Below are 23,016 nucleotides of genomic sequence, written 5' to 3' on the forward strand. Positions count from 1 at the left end.
ATTATTTAATGCCTAAAATTTACTTAAATATAGGTAAGTACGTTGTTATCGTCAAACGATACTAAAACTTCTTTCTTTTTTTAGTTTTTACGTAGATCCAAAAGTCAATATTATGATAACCGGCCTAATTGAATCGCTCAAAGTCCATATTGTTTTTCCTATTACTAGAGATCGAACATTATTTGTTAGCTGTATCCACTCGAGTATTGTTGTATCTTAATATTATTATCGTTTTTATGACATAACGATACGCAATATCAAGAAATAACTTAGTTTTGAACAATTAGTATTATCATATCTTTAGATTACAAGTCCCAAGCTGACATTTCGCTGTGAACCGACATAGCTCATTGTCACTTACTTACTGTTACACTACAGCTGTGTGTCCAAAATGGCGAGCGGACTAAAAATAAACGAGGACCTTGCTAGAGAAAGACAAAAGTGCACTTTTAATGTCACAGAACTGACACATCTACTGGACAATGGAGAGAAAGTCACCAAGCAGAAGAAGCATTTCGGTAAGTTTTAACTGAGTTTTATTGATACAATAATAAATGTGAAGATCGAGTGACGATCCAGTTTTAAAATGATAGTGTGTAGTCATGAGGGAACGAGACAACGATATGTTGAAGTGAGAGCAGTGTGTGAGGTGGGTGACCAGTTCAAGAGCAGTAAAACTACCATAGCCACTTAGATTACGTTTTAAAATAATAAAAAAGTAACTTTTTGTTTAAAAAAGTTCTACGATGTTTGTGATTGCAACTTTTTGAATAACATTGGAAAAATTAGCGCTATAATCAAGACTCACGACTCACGAGTAGCAAACTTATGGACTTTTAATAAGGGAACTTTGATTTGATATCAATTAATAGGTAAATAAAATGTAACAAAGTCCACTCAACGGTACCTGTGAATGTATAATCTCATAAGAGATAATAAAATAGTTCAAGATAGTATCATTTATAAAACTTTTGCAATACGTAAACAAACGGATACTTTTTAACAAACAATGTTGCTTATGCATTATTTATTTAGGTTTATGTTTCCTTAAGAGCTATTAAATGTATGAAGAGTAGATAGATATTGCAAAAGAGGACGAGTTCATTGGCACACTTAATTATCTAGAAGTATACCTAGTTACACTTAATTATCTAGTACTAGCTTTCCGCCCGCGGCTTCGCCCGCGTGGAATTTTGTCTGTCACAGAAAACTTTAACACGCGCGTTCCTGTTTCAAAAACCGGGATAAAAACTATCCTATGTCCTTTCCCGGGACTCAAACTATCTCTATGCCAAATTTCATCAAAATCGGTTCGGTGGTTTAGGCGTCAAAGAGAGACAGACAGACAGACAGAGTTACTTAGAATATTAGTATAGATTGGAAGAGATCTTAATATTTCGTGAATATTATTATCTTTAAATATTTATAGATAATCAATTGAATGAGTTTTCGATAAGAATACCCCTCATGTAAAATTCTTATCTAGCAAGAGAATGATTAATTGAAAAACACTTTATCATACTTTATATCACAAAGACAAAAACTAAAATGAAAAAGCACAATTTGTAAACCATGTAAATGTGTTTTTTTATGCTAAAAAATAATAATAATGATTATTATTTTCCAGAAAAGACGTTGTTTAGCATCAAAGAACTTCAGGACGAGGTGCCAGAAATATACCTGAGCCACAAGGAGCGATACGAAAACGCGGTCCGCAAAGCTTGCATCCTACAAAAAGTGCGGAGGGATTACGAAAAGGAGCATGAAATTCTTAAGTAAGTTTTTTTCATTAATTTAACAACTAAAAGACAATTAAGTAGGTACATAAGTTACATTTAGATTGCTTATAAAAATTGAGTTGAACAGTATGCGAATTTAGCTTCTCTACACTCATTTATTTCTTGAGTGGCGATCATGGGTCGAAAGACGTAGTGTGGGCAGGCCCCCCTACTAGATGGACCGAAGATCTGGTGAAGGTCGCGGGAAGTACCTGGATACGGGCAGCGCAGAACCGGTCGATATAGAAATCCTTGGGGTAGGCCTTTGTCTTGCAATGGACGTCATTTGGCTGAAATGAACGAACGTTAATTTACCTAAATATCGTTCCTCCGACTTTTCTTCTCCTATAAGAATGAATGTCTTTGGGTACGCGCTGTCTCTCCCTGTCTTTTTTAGCCAGGCATAAATATTTTGTGTCTCATTCTTAAGAATAAATGCTCATAAAAATATCTCGTATTGATTTGCTGGGGATCAAATTGTGATCAACTACTAAAAATGGACTGATAGAGTCATTTTTGCATGTCAAAGGCTTTCAAAAAGAGCACTTGAGTGTTCATATTGCCCAATTAGTCGTGTGAACTCGTGTGCGAAACGACGAAAGAGTTTATTTTTGTATGAAAGTAGAGTCCCATAAATGCCCCCAGCTGAAAACATGTCCATATTAGGTATATTCTTGAAATAAACATTGATGTCGGTGACGGTGGAATAATGTTGATATTGTAATGGTAAATAGCCAAATAATACATTTAATATCCATAGCGTCTATTTTTTACATACACTACTTGTATAATTTTCTATTGTATTAGACACAAAATGCTAGTAGGTACTATGAATAATTTACATTATAATATGTTACTCTTGCTAGGATTATTAGATTGTTGTTATCTCGATTTTTTTTGCTAAGATAATATTTAAATATTGTACTTATTTTAAATAAAATTATTTATTTATCCATCGAAATACGAAATTTTCGAAATTTATTTTCTTTGTGATTTTTGATTGGCGTGCAAGGTTAGCGAAGGTGTATGTGCTCATGAATGCAGACAACCATTACTAGAAGACGCAGACCGCTACCAATCGATCAACATGGAAAGCATTGGGGGAGGCCTATGTTCAGCAGTGGACGTCCTATGGCTGAAATGATGATGATGATGATGATTACTAGAAGATCATGTCATGCTCTAATAGGTCGAATAGAAATCATTTTCATTTTCATTTGTTACCATAATATCTACATAACGATTGTAGAGGACTCAAATGAAGAGTTTCATAAAATCTCCAAAAACAAACTTGATTCTAAATGTCCAAGAATTATTTGAAAGTTTGTATGAAAACGTAAATATTTTTTCAGTAAAAAACAAAAAATCTTTCAGTAGTCATAACACTGAGTTTTTGACCTTGACTGTATAATAGTAGCCAATTTCATCCTGACTGTTGGTACACTCGTACCAACAGTACTTACAATAGATAGCACGATTAGGCGATTGGATTACCTAACTGCGTGGTTAGGTGGTTTAGAAACGTCTATGTACTTTGTAGACTCGCCTTCACGAGGTGATTAACCATGTAATTGTTTCCTTCCAGCTTTCGCAACCTGTTCCACGCTGAATATGGGGTCATCAAAGACGTGTCCCCGTTTTTCTTGCATCGGGGCATGTTTGTGCCCACCATTATGGGACAGGGCACGCCAGAGCAGCAGGCCGAGTGGCTGCCTAAAGCACAGGCCATGGAGATCATTGGGACATATGCACAGGTACACGTTTTACACGCTACATATTATTTTTCTACACTATACAAACGGATAACACTCGGCGCTACCGAAAGTGCTCCAATATGAGTAATTTTTGTAATGTTTGAGTTTCTACACGTCTTGTCGGAAACCAGCCGCAGATGCAAGGTGGTGCCAAAAATCCTTCCCGCAGTTCTTCTACTGGACCGCTTAGCATCGGTGTTTATTGCGCTACTTAAATGTTTGACCACTATCAGCGAACTTTTATGTACTATCCTCAAATCATAGAAGAGATCCCTTCTATGATCTGAGGTAACATCCAAGTCACATAATAGACTTAAATTATAATCTTTATAGCTGGTTATATAAATTACAGAATATGAACACAATTAAAGCAATCAGTATTACCTAACCAAATTTTCCATATTTGCAGACAGAACTTGGGCACGGAACCTTTATTCGAGGGTTGGAGACCACGGCTACTTACGACGCAAAGACTGAGGAATTCATCCTCAACAGTCCTCACATCACCTCATACAAGTGGTGGCCGGGTGGTTGTAAGTATTATTAACCACNCCAAGGTTTTCCACAATGAACGGTCCTGCGCTGCCCGCATCCAGGCTCTTCCCGCGACCTTTACCAGATCGTCGGTCCACCTAGTAGGAGGCCTGCCCACGCTACGTCTTCCAGCCCGTGGTCGCCACTCGAGAACTTTCCTGCCCCAACGGCCATCGTCTCTACGAGCTATGTGCCCCGCCCACTGCCACTTGATTTTAGCAATTCTGCGAGCTATGTCGGTTACTTTGGTTCTCCTGCAGATCTCCTCATTTCTGATTCGATCACGCAGGGAAACTCCGAGCATAGCCCGCTCCATTGCCCTTTGGGTGACCTTGAGCCTTCTTATGAGGCCCATAGTAAGCGACCACGTCTCAGATCCGTATACCATCACTGGCAACACGCATATACAATAAATAGAAGTACATCAATACGTTGGTTAATGGAAAGTCACTGGATGTTTTGATCCATTGCAGTCTATTATGTGTCCTTTAAAAGACAGTTGGTACAAAAAAACCTTGTGATTTCAGTGGGAACTACTGTGAACCACTGCATAGTAGTGGCTCAGCTGTACATCGATGGGAAAAACCACGGCATCCACCCCTTCATAGTTCAAATTCGTGACCTGGAGACACACAACCCGCTGCCAGGAATCCAAGTTGGTGAAATCGGGCCTAAATTAGGATTCCAAACAGCAAATAATGGATTTTTGGGTTTCAAGAACTTCAGAATTCCAAGAATGAACATGCTGATGAAAAATGCTCAAGTATTAAAGGTAATTGAGTAACAATAATCAAGGTTTTCGCATCACATTCAAATGTCGTGACGCCTTAATATTTTGATCATTGGCACATCACTTTTCACTTACAGGATGGAACATTTGTCAAAGGAATGAATGAGAAGCTGACTTATGGGACCATGGTGTTGGTGAGGGTCAACATAGTCTCTGACGCGGCATACCACACCGCCATGGCCGCCACCATCGCTGTGAGATATGCTGCTGTCAGGCACCAGTCACAGTTAAAAGCCAAGTAAGTTCGTTCGTTCGTTCGTTTCAGCCAAATGACGTCGACTGCTGGACAAAGGCCTAAGGTTTTCCACAATGAACGGTCCTGGGGCAGGCGTCCTACTAGGTGGACCGACGATCTGGTAAAGGTCGCGGGAAGAGCCTGGATGCGGGCCAAGTAAGTATTTGATGCCATTATAATTAATATCAGGATCAGTAATTTAGGATTGGCAAGCTGTATTGAAGGGTACTGAAGCTTTTAAGTGGACCAACCAGTGTTCACAAGATAGATTTGTAATATTCAGATTTAGTACAAGTTCATCAAGCTATCTTCCATCTTTCATTTATTTATTATTTATTTTTTCAGTCAACCTGAAGCACAGATCCTGGACTATCTGACTCAGCAGCACAAGTTGTTCATTGCGATAGCGACGAGCCACGCCTTTGAAAACCTCTACAGGTTACTGTGGCAACAGTATTTAAAGGTGGTTGAAGATTTGGCGAAAGGAAAGCAAGATCACTTGCCAGAGGTACGAGTATAAGTCATTGTCTAGTATTCTCCAGTATTAACTATTGTCCAGTATTCGCTTCTTCTAATTCGGTGCTTTTCGCAATACTTCGCTCCGCTGTCGCCCGAGTGTAATCGCATGTGTGTGGCCCATATCGCGATTGTTATCGTTGATCAAAACTGATAATTCCAGCTCCACGCTGTATCCTGCTGCCTGAAGGCGACTGCCTCTCGTGACTCAGCGATCATGGCAGAGCAGTGCCGGCTGGCTTGCGGGGGACACGGCTTCATGACGGCCTCCAACTTACCCATCATTTATGGGTTCTGCACAGCCGCCATCACGTATGAGGGCGAGCATACTGTGCTGTTACTGCAGACTGCTAGGTAAAGTAAAAATCCAAATAACCTTCCATAACTTCGAACTCCTATGTTCTTCTAATTAATTTCGTTGCGGGTCCTATGACAGCTTAACTTTCCCCCGGGACAAACTAGACCTTCGTTGGCGGTTTTATTGGCGATCAAGCTGTAGATATTGGCTACACAGGAGTTGCAGCGGTGGGAACTAGAAGTGGGAATGGTCCCGAAAAAGATCGAATAAGAGCTCATCCAGTGATAACTAGTTACAAAGAGAGAGTATTCGATTAAAAGGTTTTCTTTTTCATTTTTAGGTATTTGATGAAAGCATGGACCTCAGCACTGGAAGGCAAGGTGTTGGCGCCAACTGTCGCCTACTTAGTAGACTGGTTGAAGGCAGATAAGCAAAGGTGGAGCAACACACCAGAGGCTATGGTTAGGGGATTCCAACACGTAGCAGCAGGGTGAGTTAGTTACGTACATTCAACATTACACCATACTAAGGATGGGATGCACCACCTAACTTAAAATTTTACTTTAATAAACGTCAGAAATCTGAAACTCCTTACAAAACACACCGGTTATCGTTATAGTTACTGTTAAAGTTAGGTGGTGCAACTCAGCCTAAGTATACCTACTTTTTCGTTGCCGAACCAGCATTTTCTTTTGTAGTTTGTATAGTGACATTCTATTAAATTAAAACATATTTTCTGCAGAAAAATCAAGGACGCTTTTGATGCGATTCAGAAGCATGTCAAGGCTGGTAAAGACTTCGAAGATGCCTGGAATTTGGCGTCAGTACAGCTCATAAAGGCTAGCGAGGTGAGATAACGCACCTATGTTTGTCTGAAGTCACACCTAGGTATACATAAGTTTTCTAAAGTACCTAATCGACTGAAATCAACCTTAGCTCTTTAGTTTTTATGACCATCGCGGCCTGATAAAAAATATTTCTTATCAAAAGTATGGCCTAGGCTATGTTTAATTTTTATAGCTGAGAAAATGAAATAATGGATTGTCCAAGTTTTATTTTTACGATAAATAGTCCAGTCAATAAAGCATTATAGATGGAAAACTGTAGAACACAATTTCTGACTTCAGGACTTTATTTAGACTAGTTAGGAGGTGAACATAGCAAAAGTCCCCGTCCTTAGCCCTTGAGCCGGCGGGGAGAGGGGGGTTTAAAGGTGCCACTTTTCGGTTTTTCGCTTAATCCTCGGAAACTATGCGTCCTAGTGACATGACTACTATGAACCAAAAAAAGCATATTCAATTTGCTACAGGTGAGATAGTCAACTTTTTTGATAAATTGTATAGTTTTCGCGGCATCTGCTCTAGAAGGTCTGTAATATTGGAAATTTTATTTTTGTCTTACATGTTCCCATCAAGAGAAAATCGACTAAATCAACATTGAGCAATCATTCTAGACATGCGGGAGCATGTTAAGCCTAGTTCCAGGGAGGGGACTGCACCGTGCGTATATTTAGACGAACCACTTTGAGCCACTTTTGATTCCTCATCACTCAAAAACTACTGTGCATTAACACTTCAAATTTGGCTCATGTGTTGAGACTTGCAAGATATACATCAGCTTCAAATTTCATAAATATGCCTCAAACGGTTATTTAGGTATTGACGTCCAAAAATCTACATGTCTGACCTATATACCAAATTCTAACCACTTCCAGATGACCTCGAAGGTTCAAATTTGGCATCCAGAAAGGTAGTTATGTAAATACAAAGGAACAAATAAAAAACCAGTAAATTTTAACATTTCACAGGTGATAGATAGATTTTAGTGTTCTAAATGTCGATTTTTGAACGTCAATACCTAAATAACCGTTTGAGGTATATTTATGAAATTTAAAGCTGATGTATATCTTGCAAGTCTCAATACATGAGCCAAATTTGAAGAGTTAATGCACAGTAGTTTTTGAATGATGAGGAGTCAAAAGTGGCTCCAATTGGTTCGTATAAATATACGCACGGTGCAGTCCCCTCCCTGGAACTAGGCTTAACATGCTCCCGCATGTCTATAGTGTTTGCTCAATGTTGATTTAGTCGATTTTCTCCTGATAGGAACATGTAAGACAAAAATTAAATTTCCAATTTTACAGACCTTCTAGAGCAGATGCCGCAAAAACTATACAAGATATAGAAAAACTTGACGATCTCGCCTGTAGCAAATTGAATAAGCTTTTTTTGGTTCATAGTAGTCATGTCACTAGGACGCATAGTTTCCGAGGATTAAGCGAAAAACCGAAAAGTGGTACCTTTAAACCCCCCTCTCCCTGCCGGCTCAAGGGCTAAGGACGGGGACTTTTGCTATGTTCACCACCTAACTAGGCTAAATAAAGTCCCGAGGTCAGAAATTGTGTTCCACGGATTTCTCTCTACACCGTCGTTAAGGCATTCATTGACTGGACTAAAAAACTAGTCCATCATGACCTTCTTCAAGGTCCATCTCTCTTTATTTTATTAGTTTAAATAAGTTTTATAATGCTATGAAGTTTAAAATAAATCATCTCTCTCTAGTTAAACCTACTTATTTATTAATTATTAAGTACTTCCTCAATGCTTACTTTTTATTGACTTAGCCGTGAAAAGGTGATAAGCAGACAGATCTCTCTATTTATAATAATCGTATGGAATTAACATTTGCAGGCCCATTCCCGCGCCATCTTGTGTGACGCGTACTGGCGGGAGACCATCAGGTCATCAGCAACAGTATCCTCAAGCTTGGCCGCAGTCCTGAACCATTTGCTGCAGCTGTACTTGGTTTACTGGACGCTGGAGACTGTTGGAGATCTATTGATTGTGAGTTATTTATCTTTATTTGACCAACGTCATCATGAGTTTACGTTACAAAGCTCATGGCACCCTGAGTGAGGTCTCTTTAATTTGGATCATGGACATCATAGAGCACTGCTTACTTCTCATTTGTACAATGTGTTTTTTTATTTTCTTAGTGTTTCTTCGCTGTTGTTTACAAACAGGCGATCTTATTAGAAGTCTAGTTCTTGAGTTCTTGAGGTCTAGAAGTTAATTCCTTTAATTACAAAGATGGTGAAATATCCTTCGCTAGCCCAACATTAACATTTTTTTTTGCTATTTCCAGTATTCAAACATTGCAAAGGAAGACATTGCTGCTCTAAAGGAGAAATACGAAGAGTTGTTGGCTCTGATCAGGCCAAACGCCGTGGGCCTTGTAGACGCCTTCGACATCAGTGATGAGGTACTTTTATCTTTTTAAAATAACTTCCGAAAGGTCATATCTAGGGCAATAAAAAGAAAATGTTAAGCTGTAAGATTCTGAATGACCGAGCGAAGCGCTAGATCGCACACCGAAGTATGGGCGACACACGGATCTATCAAGTCTCGGCCAATTTCCCACATAGTGTATATGCTCCACAGAGCATGGAATAACTAAAATTATCGAGTTTCTCAAATCTCAAATGACTCCTTCATGTCAAAATCAAAATAAAAAATATTTTATTCAATTTAGACCAACTGCACTGGTGGGTGGCACTTATGAAGGTCAAAATATAGTAAATAAAAAAAAGGTAGCCCCTATGGGGCACTTTACATGTCTCGTTATCTTTTGGGCCCTACCAGCGCTTCGAGACAAACATAATGGCAAGTGCTGAGAAGAAACGCCGGAACAAACTTTGTGCCTCACATAACCATTAAGAGGCCAACTCTCTTATCGTAGGTGATGTAGCAAGTACAAAAACGAATACTTCTATTAATAAAATTTCTCTTCTCCTCAGGTCCTGCAGTCCGCTTTAGGGTCGTACGATGGGCGGGTGTACGAGAGACTGATGGAGGAGGCCATGAAGAGTCCTCTTAACAAGGAGCCCGTCAACCAGTCCTTCCACAAGTACATGAAGCCCTTCATAAAGGCCGCGAAGCTATAAACTGTCATATAAAGTATATCTATAGATATCTATCCACCTAAATGTAATTAGAATTATAAAAAAAAATTGCCACCAAAAATGTAAGCTGTAACAATGCTAAACCAAAAATATGTTATTGTTTGGTTGTAATAATATTTTGTAAGAAGGTTAAGACTTTAAACAAGAATTGTGATAAAATAATGATGAAGATGATAGTTCTTCTTTAATTCTGGGTGATAAAAAATGATAGCATTAGGTACCTGAAATAATTTTGATTTGGATTTTAACCTCAGTACTTAGATAAGATGAATACAAATAACTATAATAAGTATACTTAACAAAGTACAATAATATACCATAAAACTTTTTATCGCAAAGTAAGCAATCATAAACGAACAAAATAATAATCACTTAACAAAGCTTTATTTTATTTTTATTAAGTAGTACAATTAATTTGTTACTCTTGATAGTTTTTTAATATAGATAACACACCGTTTTTATAAAGTTTTAAAAGTGTAATTTATTAATTTTTAAATTGATCTTTTTATAATAACTACCTCGATAATGAATTATCTATATTATTTGTTGGCTTATTTTTTTAAATATGTAATAATGATATTATCATGATTCATGATAATCATGTTTATAGCATTCGGAATAGCTCCTAATTTTTTTCGAAACAATTTACCATAATGACTATAAAATGTTGTAAATATAATTCTGTAAAATTTTTACATACCTATAATTTTACCTATAATACATACCAGTATTTTAATAAATAATGAAAACTTACTAATGTTTTTATTTATTAAACATATATCTAGGTACCTATTTCCTACTTTGTACATTAAGTGGTTTCGTACATTAAGCAAGTCTAGTCTATCTATCATTATGTTAACCAAAGGACATCCACTGCTTGACAAAGTTATCACGAAATCTCAGTAACGACAAGTGCTAGGAGTCTCAAATTTTGCATGGGGGTTCCTTTTAGAACGTAGGTGCTCATTAAGACGGGATTTTGCAAAATTCAATCCCTAAGGGGGTAAAACAGGATCTACACGTACAAAGTCGCGGGCCCGCTAGTATTTAATAAAAATTGGTAAAACTCTACTGTAGATAGATTTCAAGGTTAGTGAATTCGCGAATACTTCGTCTCAAACGCATGTCACTGTGTTACTAGCCCAGTAATGTAGTGGAGTGAACTTAATGTAGACAGGGACAGCTGAAATCTGCAGTATGCTAAACAAGGACATAATGTAGAGTCGACTGGCATAACATAACTGATTGTTAACCTCAGAGAAGGACAATCACAGAGTTGGTTTGACTTAAAGTTACATATTCGTATAAAAAGTTGTGACCGGATTGTTTAATCGGCTATGAAAATACTTTAACTGCAATGTAAAGTCTAGTGAGAAGTAAATAAAGTTTTGTGTTTGAACAAAAAGTATCAAAAGTTTGCTCATTAAATATTGGACGGATTCTCGTGAAATGTGATTTTTTGTCGGTTTAGAGTGTTATGTGTTAAATAGGTAATTGAGTTTAGATAAAAAACACAAACATATTATAGTATAGGGTCAGTAATAAATCTGAGACTTATTCATGATTTAATTATTATAGTTTCAGAACAGATTTTTTAACTTGTAAGTTGCGATATAACAATAATAGACTAAAAAAAGTAATTGCTGGTAGTAAAAACAAAAACCGCTTGTTTCCAACGAGTTCAAACTCAACGAGTAACACTGTTACTCGTTGAGAAACTTTACACTGTTTTCTTGTCAAGTTTGAGCCTAAATATAAAATAATTCATATTCATATCCATGAAAAATATCTATTACATCTTACTTACTGTATTAAAAAAACATATCATCGTTTAATCAATTACACCGGCCGAAGCGGTTGCATCGATTAGTTTAAAGTATTTTTGTCTGAAAAAGACTTCTGACCGCAACATGTATTATGTTTAATCTACATAAGTTTAAATACTACGTAATGATTATACTTTTCGGCGCGCAAATTAATTTCAGTCGAAGTTCGGAAGGCAAGTTGGTAACTTGCAAATTATTATTATCTATTATTTAATTTTTTTAAACTTCGAGGGACAATCGAATAAATGGCAAACCATAGAAGTGTAGAAATAAATGCTGATTTGGTTAAGGAGAGGTCAAAATGCAGTTTTGATCTCGAAGAACTCACAAACTTAATTGATGGAGGAAAGAAGAAGACAAAGCAACGGAGGCAGATGGGTAAGTTAGATTTTTGTAAAATGAATATCTGAAGTTATTTATGAAAAAGTCGAACTGCCTAGGCGGGAATCGAACCCACGGCTCATCACGCTAATAACTATGAAATTATCTGCATCTCTACGTAGTGATATATCTTCGTGCTCATTACACTAACATTTGCCCTCAGCGGAGTTAGCTGAAAACAATGCGGTCTTCTATTTCGTTCGTTTGTACATTCATTTCAACCAATGACGTCCACTGCTGGACAAAGGCCTCCCCCAAGGATTTCCACAACAAACGACCGGTCGAACGCCGCCTGCATCCAGGCACCTCTCGCAACTTTTACCAGATCGTCGGTCCACCTAGTGGGGGGCCTGCACTTGGTGGTCTTTTATTTATAATTCATTTATTCCTCCTCATTCCATCTACAAACATCATAATATTAAGTCGTTCTGTCACAATTATCTTTATTATTTTGTTTTAAAAAATATTTCCGATGTCTGACAACAGAGGATTACGCGTTGAACTCCGGCGCATCCATCGACCCGGTTCCTGAGGAATGCCTGAGCATCCAGGAGCGCTACGAAAATGCGGTCAGAAAGTCCTGCGTCTACAGCGCCTTGGTTAGGGAAAGCCTGGTCAACATCACGGGACTGGAAGACCTGGGGTGAGTCAGTCATGGACGTATGTTCCTTTCAATATGTATCACATCCAATCAAACCAAAAAGATTTTATTCAATTTTGACCACTGCAGGTGGCACTTATGAACGTCAAATACAGTAAAAAAAGGTAGTCCTTAATTAAGGGGCACTTTACATGTCTCCTTACATTTTGGGTCAGGTCTCACTTAGTGTAAGTTAATGGAGATTGCTGAAACATTATCTCAGGGGTATTCTAATACTAGAATGAACAATTCCAGTCAGTACAAGAAGCATGTGAAAGCTGCTTTTTAAAGATTTTATAAAGCCTGAATATAAACTGAAAAGCCAATAAATAATTATTGGTGGTTAAAAAGATAAGGTACACCACTGCGTAACTCATACCGTTTTACGTGGAGATGGCGAATGTCTTGACTTGAACCTACTTGGCACATAACAAAGATGCAATTCAAACATAAAAAAGAGAAATGTTGATCAAGCCTAAATAAATTTTTCACTTTTACTTCCTAGTTTGTCCTCACCAGTTCTTCAGCGTACATCGGATGCATTCTTCAAAGAGATCTCACCGTTTTTGCTCCATTTCGGAATGTTCGTGCCCACCATCATCGGGCAATGCACTCCTGAACAGCAGGCCAAGTGGCTGCCCCTTGCTATGGACTTGCAAATTATCGGGACCTACGCTCAGGTATATTTATTTATATTTAAGCTTACAAAGTGTGAGTGGCGACCACGGGCTGGAAGATGTAGCGTGGGCAGGCCTCCTACTAGGTGGACCGACGATCTGGTAAAGGTCGCGGGAAAAGCCTGGATGCGGGCAACGCAGGACCGTTCATTGTGGAAAACCTTGGGGGAGGCCTTTGTCCAGCAGTGGACGTCATTTGGCTGAAACGAAGCTTACAAAACGAAAGTCTAATGATGATTTAGGGACTCGTAGTTTCAAGAAGCATAAAGTCAAGCATAACCTACAGTGACTGGTTGAATTTCAATATTTGAATCGATCACAGGTTTTCTATTTTTTATTTCATAAGAAGAAAGACATCCAGTTGGTTGGTATATACTCGTACGTACCTATCTGTCTGGTTCATTTGTTTAGTTATGGTAATCCGCCTATTTGTTGTATTTCTGTTAGTATTCATATTAAAGTAAAAAGTGAAAGGTGAATAGCTGATTGTATGGAACATAGAAAGATCCCTTTGAAGATACTTATATAGATAAAACATTCCACGGACCGGCAAACTTATCGCGAACGGATAGTAGTGGCCTCCCAAGTAGCATTTTACTCCATTTAAGAGTTCACTAGTCGTTCACATGTACTCCACAAGCTGTGTATGTCAGCTGTATACGAGCTGTATAGCTTGCTATAATGCTTTTATAGAACCAGTTTGGGCACAAATTAGACAGCCTTAAGTTCACTATGGCTGTACATTAGCAGTATAATAGCATTATAATAGCAGTTTAAGTAGTAACTTCGGACTTAAGGCTGACTTACGGCACTATATGGGACGCAGTGTGAACCATACAACGTACGTGAGGACAATAAAGAGTAACAAGTGGCTAAATGCACAGCTTTCAAAGTTATAAAGTCCGACAAAAGTACTCCAATGCTACATAAAGTTCACGTGTGTCCTAAATTATTTCCACATTTTAATATTAGTTTGGTATTTGTACGTGAGTGCCAAGAGGAAACAACTCGGGCGGATAATATAATCATTTATGCAAATAATAACACGGGTTTTAAATACTTAATAATGTTAATGCCATTGGGAATGCAACTTTATCGTGAAATGTATACATATTTACAGCTAAAATATTTACGCGCCTCTGTAAAAACGCGATATTCATTTTAAAATATTTAAAACTGGCTGAGAGGAAATCTACAATTTTCAGTTTTTGATATTGTATTGGCATTATAATTATACTACGGTAATTAATTATAACATGAAACCAAAACTCAATCGCTCTATCTGCGAATTTTGTGATAAATCTGCATTAATTTTGGAGATTTATTTGGTAAATATTTTAGGTTATGTAGAACAAAATGGTGGAAATGAAATACGGCTATGTGAACTGTTATAACTCCAATTTAATGCGGTGAGCGTATATTAGGTTCACATGTGTTCTGTTAGAATGCTGTTATCTATATTAAGTTCCACATTTGTACCACTACAGCGCTAATGTCTATAAATTTATTCTAATGTGAACTTATGTACAGCTTTAAGATGTACCTAGTTCAGGTCAATTGTGTATCTTTAATTCTTTCAAATACTGAAATTTTAGAGATCCGCAATAAAAATTATTAATGTCCGTTAAATCGCCTAGCCCAGGTACTAATAGTCAAGTATGAATACCTAAAGCATCAGACGGTAGTGTTCCCGGTTTAAATTCGTTTATTATGCCTGACAATTTATTCAAAGCGGAATGAGGAATACGATTTTCAATAGCCCATGTTCTTATTTTTTTGCTAAAGGTTAAATAATTGTCTAAATCAAAATTGTATTCACTATCACTAGAACTGCAATCATCACACTCTGATATCTGTATATTTTGAAGGGAACTTTCAGGTTCAGGCATAATATTTTCCTCTGCATCATGTACAGAACCACCATAAATACAACTAAAAACAGGCTTGGGGAAAAGTGTAATAGAATATCACATTCACATTCATGTTCAGCTTAAAGCAAATAAGAGTAGTACTTGTGGACAAATAAACTGCTATTGATGTTAATGGACAACACATATAGTCCTTTTAACAGCCTACAGTGCACATGCGAACCATTGAAACACTTTTGTACAGATAGTAAAAAAGGTTATTTTAATTATCACAAACAAGTCCTACTACAGCTACTAGCTGTATAACAGTCTAAAACAAGTAAACATAACAGCCTTTGGCTTTATGAATGACCACGTGTGTTCTATTAAAATGCTAGCTCTATAACATCGTACAAGTAGGCCGTTAAACAGCGATTGCCGTATCTCTACCCTCCTATAATGCTCTTAGTCAGACGGCTGACTAAAGGATAGTTGTTAGAGTATTATAACACCAACAATCGTATAAAAGTATAACTCTACACTAGTCTACACTCCTATAAGTCCCTTAGACAGGTATAGGTGTAATTAATTGCAATAATACAGCTTATACATCACGAGTGAACTGTACTTATGCTTTAAGTACACATTGGAACTAAATGTGAACTCTTAAATGGAGTAAAATGCTACTTGGGCTGAGATGGTGGGAGCCTGATAGGCATCAGACTCACACAAGAATGAACATCAAACTATGTACGATTTTTGTGTGAGTAAAATAAAGATTGTATTTATTTATTATAATTGATTTTTCAACAGACACAAGTCAATTATACAAAACTCTGAATACCTAACATGGTTCAACAATGTCACGGACATTGGCAAATCTATTGTTTAACATATTAATATGTAGAGTAAAAACGGGCGCACAAAAATTTGCTTAGGAGTTATTGGGGGAGGCCTATGTACAGCAGTGGACGCCCTGTGGCTGAAATGATGATGATGATGATGATGAACATTTTATCTATATACAGACAGAATTAGGACACGGCACGTTCATCAGAGGTTTGGAAACGACAGCTACATACGACCCAAGTACAGAGGAATTTGTTCTCAGCACTCCAAAATTATCTTCATACAAATGGTGGGCCGGCGGGTGTAAGTACAATTTATGAATACCTATATATTAGGGTGGTCCTTATTCCTATGAAAAAATTTTTTTTTCTTATATTTTGCGGGGCACCACGTAATTTGAATATATACCATATGAAAGTCTTTCATTATTTTTTTTTTAATTTTTAAAAGACATTTAGGGGTCGCTACCAAGGTTTGAATTTTAAGTAAAAACAAAATCTGTATTTGTTAGATTCATTTATTTTTAAAGCCAAAGCCAAATAAAAATATTACAAAATTATTGTTGTTGCTATGAATTAAGATATTATGTACAATGCACATATTTGAATCAATTATTTTTAAGATATAAGAGTTTACTCTTGTTAGTATCTCGACGCGTCGGTACCATGGTCGGTACAGAAGAGGGGTTGAGGGGAGAAGGGGACAAGAAGCGATTGTCTATTCTATCTATCCGATGTTCATTTGCACATAAAATGTGATATAAACACTTAAATAAAACATTTATGAAACCATGATTTAAGATCTTCAAAGCTTTTTGTAAATATTTTGACAGCTGGTAGCGACCTCTAAATCTTAACCAAAAAAAAACAAAGAAAGCTAATTTCATATTTAGAGGTATACAATCGAATGAGAAAGTGCCCCGGGGATAATTCAAAAGTCGAAAAATAAGGACCACCCTACTATATATATCTATAAAAGCGAAAGGTCACTGATTGACTGACTGACTCACTCACTCATCACGAAATCTCAGAAACTACAAGTGCTAGTCTCAAATTTTGCATGGGAGTTCTTTTCAGAACGTAGGTGCTCACTAAGAACGGATTATACGAAACCCCACCCCTAAGGGGGTAAAACGAGATCCACGCGTACGAAGTCGCGGGCGGCCGCTAGTTTATTTATAGTCTCTTGCGTTTTCGTATTTATTTGCAGCTATTTCTAAAACGGTTTTCGTTGCCTAAAGACAATTTTAAATATTTTTCAGTGGGTAAAACTGCCAGTCACTGCATAGTGTTAGCCCAACTTTACACTAAGGGCGAGTGCCATGGGCCCCATGCTTTCATAGTCCAGATCAGGGACAAGGAGACTCACATGCCTTTACCTGGGATAAAAGTGGGGGAGATCGGCCCTAAGTTAGGGTTCAACACTGCAGACAATGGATATCTTGGATTTGACAACTTTCGGATACCGAGGGACAATTTGATGATGAAAAATGCTCAGGTTACCAAGGTAAGGCTGCGTTTTTATTTATTTCACCTTAATAGTTATATCTAATATTAAAAGAGATCGATTTAACGTCAGACCAAATTAACCTGTACTCACAAAATAGAGTAAGTACATGGTAGGTACTAAGAATATATTTCTTTTCATGTAAAACATTCCAACCCCATCACTGCTTCGGGACAGAAGGTCCATTGCTGAGAAGAAGCAGAGCAGTCACTGTTTTTTTTGCTTTGTTGTCATTTTTTAAAATTCGATAGTTTTTTTATAAGTCAGTTGTTCTTTTTGTTTTTGCCAGGATGGTACGTATGTGAAGGTGGCTCGTCACGGCAAACTGACGTACGGCACCATGGTGTTTGTAAGAGTGATGCTGGTGAGCGATATGGCGTACTACCTCGCTAAAGCCGTCACCATAGCAGTTCGGTACTCGGCGGTGCGGCGGCAGTCACAGCCGAAGCCAGAGTGAGTTAAAAGTTATGATAGATTTCACAAGTTCCGGACATTCCAATGTTGTAGATGAGTCTCAGGTAGGGGTCCACACCCAATACGGATCTCTAACTCTTCTATGTGACATCATCATCATCATCATCACCATTTTAGCCATAGGACGTCCACTGCAGAACATAGGTCTCCCCCAATGATTTCGATGTTCGATGATTGTTTAGGTTTCGGTTTGTTGAGCCCCAGTTCAGAAATTTTAGATCTTACCTCTTATCGCTTCTTACAAGTAAAGGAATTTGCAATTATCTTCTTTACATTATCTCCTTTTCACGGTCAACGATATACGGCCTAATTACGGTCATTAAATTATATAAGTTATTAATATCTTAAAACCGATAAGTATGTTTATTATTATCATGTCGTCTATGTATTATCATCTTTCGCAGCCAGCCCGAGGCTCAGGTCTTGGACTATCTCACGCAGCAGCACAAGCTGTTCATCTGCATCTCCTCGTCGCACGCTATGAGACTAACCAGCACTTGGCTATGGAAAACGTTCACGGCTGTTCTAGCCGACATGCGTGAAGGAAACACTGATACTTTGCCTGAAGTAAGTAAGTCATTGTAATTTTATCGATTGTCATTCTCCAATGTAGATTGTGCTGAAACTTGTATAGAGGTTACCACCAGCCCTCCACTAATAGCGCTCCACCACCACCACTGCAAGATGGCTGGAAATTATTAATTATTACAGTTATGGTGACAGCTGAATAAATTATGGTCATCGTGAACTATATCCTGTATGATTGTGCATCTTTTCTTGCAGCTTCATGCACTTTCCAGCTGTCTGAAGGCACTGAGCACCTCAGACACAGCTGCCCTCATAGAGCAGTGCCGGTTCGCGTGCGGTGGGCACGGCTACATGTACTCCTCAAACCTGCCAGCTCTTTATAGTTTCGCTGCTGCCACGAGAACCTACGAAGGAGATTATACTGTGCTGCTGCTGCAGACTGCCAGGTTTGCATAGTTTCTTGATGTCAGATACAAGGTTTAGAGACAATTAAAAATGTAACGAAGTTCAACCCGGTCAAGTTGTAAAAAATTAAATTTAGAATCATAGGCTCCAATTAGTGTGTGAAATAGCAAATATAGAAGGCTAATCATAGCAGAAACGTAACTTCATGTTGAATTAAATTAAACATATTTTTTTCAGGTTCCTAGTGAAATCATGGGAGCAGATGGAGGAAGGGAAGCCTTTAACCCCCACTCTAGCGTACTTGATTCAGAGTCGAGACGGCAACCAAGCGAAATGGGATGACAGTCCTGAAGGCATCATCAGAGCTTTCCATGCTATCGCCGCAGGGTATGTTAATAATGTATTTATTCATCCAGGGTAGGGGGCATTGAATGTTGTCATTGACTTTATACTATCCTCTAGCTAAATAGCTAAGTTAGTGAAATAGAAAGAGTGGATATTTTACTTGACTGTTTTCTATTAGTAAATTACCCCATGTGGGATAAATAGGGGGTAAAAATAGTCTAATCACAGGGTAGGGGACTTGGAAGGCTGTCATTGGCTTTAGCTATCCACTAGCTATGTAACTATAGTTAGCGAAATAGAAGGAGAAGAGATTATACTCGACTGTTTTCTAAATTACCCCTGTTGGATGAATAGGAGCAAAGATAGTCTAGTTGCAAATATGTTTGTAAATTGCTCCCCGTGAGAGAGATTAAGGGCTGATTTTTCAATGATGAGTTAATTATTAACTGAAGAATAAACTTGTCATTTTGACATAGATATTTCCCATACTGAAACTATCAATATACTAAACTTATTCTTCAGATAAAAGTTATCCAACGATTGAAAAATCAGCCCTAGAAATATAAATAAAAGTTTCGTAAAGTTAAATAAATACATATTTGTTTTTGCAATTTCAGAAGGATCACTTCTTGCGTGAACAGCATTAGGAAACATGTAAGAAATGGCATGGACTATGAAGACGCTTGGCAACTGACGACAGTGCAGCTCGTTGGGGCTGCAGAGGTGAATATTTGCACCATCTCTTTTACTACTGAAAATTGAGGTTCAAATAACTGATCTTTGGAACTATAACACAAAAACTTGTACACTCCTTGCAATCAACTACATACGCGCCTTCACATATTGATAGATCGTCGTCTGCCTTCTTACGCCCGTATTCACAAACGATGCTTGCTTAAGTGAAGCAGCAAATCGAACGCACAGCGTTGAATAGAGCTTTGTGATTGGTTCGTTTGTCACCCTGTGTGTCCACGCGCACTGTGAGTGATGTACCAAATGCACATAAGTAATCAAACAAAATAAGTTTTTGCTGCACTGTTTTGTTTTGTTCGTATCAAAAATTAAAATAAAATAACACAAAACATTTAAAAGCGATGTCTTTTTTTGTTCGTCTTTTTTATGTTTCCTATTTTATTCAAGGCTTAAGGATATTGGTTATGACCGAAGTAAATTTTCATTAACACTACATTGACTTTCAACTTAATATTGTCGTTAAAGCCAGAAACAATAGCAAACTGCTTTAAATATTCAAGCAGTCGAATTGTATGGTAATTCGCGGCATCGCAAATTCGATTATTCAACTTAACTAATATCTTTGTCTTAAAAAACGGGACAATCCTTGAAATGGTAGCTTATTAATATTAAATTTCAGTGGAATTAATAGAGTTTATTTTATATTTAAAGTAAGTCCAATTAAAGTACGACGACGAGTAAGAGCGTATAACAAAGTCTTATTTGACTTTGATGTTTACTTTTTATTTTAGGCTCACTGCCGCGCTGTCATATGCCGAGTGTACCGAGATGAAACTATCAAGATGACAGCCGAGTGCAGTCCGGGAGTCAAAACAGTCTTGGACCAGCTGTCGATGCTGTACCTGCTCTACTGGTCTTTGGAGAAGACCGGGGACTTGCTCAGAGTAAGTTTAATGCGGTTGTTTTTAGTGTGTCCCACAAGGTGGACAGATAACCTTATAGAGGTTGCAGAAAGGCGCTGGTTGTAGGCCAAATTTCAAATCTGGAAAACATTGCAGAGGGCCTATGGTTATCAGTGGACGTCCTGAGACTGAAATGATGATGATGGTAAAGTTTAATACGAATAATCCGGCCGATCAATCTTGTGCGTCACTGGTTGTCCTTGAGACGTTCGTAACGCACTGAAAAGATCTTTAGGCCTATAAATTGTAGTAACAGTGCAATATCAGCTGATGAATTATAATATCTTAATCCCTTAATTGCAGTTCTCATCGCTATCGGAGAAGGATATTGTGAGCTTGCAGGAGCGATACGAAGCGTTGCTGCTCAAGATAAGGCCCAACGCGGTCAGCTTGGTCGATGCGTTTGATTTTAGGGACGAAGTAAGTGCATACTTCTGGCTTCGAAGAGTTTCAGGCAAATGACATCGAGCGCTGGACAAAAGGCGTCCCTCAAGGATTTGCACTACGCCCGGTTCGGCGCTGACCCCACACATACTCGTACATAGGTTTTGTAAACTATTATGAAACTCTCCTTGTAAGAGAAAAAAAACAAAATAATCGTGATAGTGATTGCAGCTATTAGCTGTTGGTTATCAGATACATATACGGTGAGCCTACACAGTGGCGGCGTAGCATGGGTAGGCACCCGGGGCGATCACCCCCACCCCCGTCACAAGTCCTAAGGCACCCCCAGGTAACCCCCAGGTATTACCTACCGATTCGAAGATGGAAAGACAATCGCCCCCCCGTAGAACGCAGATGTGCCTGATGCTTGGCACCCGGGGCGAAACTTTCGCGTCCGTCTTTTCTGACGTTTCTAGAGTGACATTGACATTGCTTACAACTGACATGTAATGCAATAAATGATTTGATTTGATTTGATTTGATTTGACAGCAGCTAACGATACTTTTTACCATTTAGATTTTTGACAATTAACAGATGTAATCTTGATACTGTAGTAATGTTGTCCTGCTCTGTTTTTCAACCTTCCTTTTCTCTCATCAGGTACTATCCTCAACCCTGGGTTCCTACGACGGGCGCGTGTACGAGAGGCTGATGGAAGAGGCTCTCAAAACCCCTCTCAATAAGGAACCAGTCAACCAATCCTTTCACAAATATATGAAACCTATGCTGCAGGGAAAGCTGTAATTAATTAAGATAAAGAAATTTAATTGATAGCGTTATATTTAGTACAATTTGATCGAGCTAACTGCGCAATTCGCTGGAATTCGACTTTTCCTCGCACACCTCGCTGCGTTCACCCTGTCCGTACCAAAGCGTCGTTGTGACGTCACGGCTGCTAGGTGCGCAGTTAACTCGATCGGGTTGTAAAAAAATAAAAACAATACTTTTCCCAGACGCAATCCATCTAATTTAATTCGTTCAGAAAAAAATAGAAACGTATTATGTCAAGGGAAAGGGGGGATATGATATCCCTTCATCACTCATTTATCATTAAATGAGTGTTTCTAAATACTTAAAATATAATTTACTTGACACTGGCTAAAACCGCACGAAGCCATAATCTAGACAAAAAAAAGTTAGTAGAGGGCCTACCCTCATTTATATTTTTAACTTTAACTAATTATTTTTTTCCATGACATGAGTTTGACATAAAAAATTTAGTGGAGACAAAAGGTTAGATATAAATAATCCGCGGGATAGTAAAAAAAAAAATTGATATTAATATTTAAAAACAAATAATATCTAGTGAATTCTAGTGGGTGTAAGTGCTTTAATTTTAGATCGAAACAAACAAATATTATAATAACTAGCGGCCGCCCGCGACTTCGTACGCGTGGATCCCGTTTTACCCCCTTCATCTATCTTACGCGGTTTAGATTTTTTCATACAAATGTTTTTTCCCGCTAACTCCCGTTGCCGTTGGAATTTCGCAATAGCCTGTTGTAACTAAGCTTTAAGTATACTAAGGGACTTGCATGCCAAATTTCAAGCGTCTAACTTAAGCGGTTTAGA

At 38.0% G+C, this 23,016-nt stretch overlaps 2 protein-coding genes across 2 annotated transcripts; both read left to right on the plus strand.

The window, feature by feature from the left end:
• The first annotated feature begins 179 nt into the window (after positions 1–179).
• Positions 180–10,143, plus strand: LOC114349922 (probable peroxisomal acyl-coenzyme A oxidase 1). Its single transcript, XM_028300517.1, has 13 exons — positions 180–518; positions 1,628–1,775; positions 3,364–3,532; positions 3,942–4,065; positions 4,594–4,838; positions 4,934–5,094; positions 5,437–5,599; positions 5,771–5,961; positions 6,246–6,395; positions 6,648–6,753; positions 8,596–8,748; positions 9,050–9,166; positions 9,702–10,143. The coding sequence occupies exons 1-13, from the start codon at positions 392–394 to the stop codon at positions 9,846–9,848; spliced, it is 2,001 nt and encodes a 666-aa protein (XP_028156318.1). The 5' UTR covers positions 180–391; the 3' UTR covers positions 9,849–10,143.
• A 1,703-nt stretch (positions 10,144–11,846) lies between these two features.
• On the plus strand, positions 11,847–22,833 carry LOC114349925 (probable peroxisomal acyl-coenzyme A oxidase 1). Its single transcript, XM_028300522.1, has 13 exons — positions 11,847–12,070; positions 12,560–12,716; positions 13,219–13,393; positions 16,266–16,389; positions 17,348–17,592; positions 17,882–18,045; positions 18,471–18,633; positions 18,850–19,040; positions 19,237–19,386; positions 19,962–20,067; positions 20,829–20,981; positions 21,303–21,419; positions 22,045–22,833. Exons 1-13 carry the CDS (start codon positions 11,938–11,940, stop codon positions 22,186–22,188), a joined length of 2,022 nt encoding a protein of 673 aa, XP_028156323.1. The 5' UTR covers positions 11,847–11,937; the 3' UTR covers positions 22,189–22,833.
• Positions 22,834–23,016: the final 183 nt, after the last annotated feature.

Source organism: Ostrinia furnacalis, unplaced genomic scaffold (assembly GCF_004193835.3).
Source record: "Ostrinia furnacalis isolate ACB-3 unplaced genomic scaffold, ASM419383v2 OfSCF0732, whole genome shotgun sequence".
In the NCBI taxonomy this organism is placed as follows: Eukaryota; Metazoa; Arthropoda; class Insecta; order Lepidoptera; family Crambidae; genus Ostrinia; species Ostrinia furnacalis.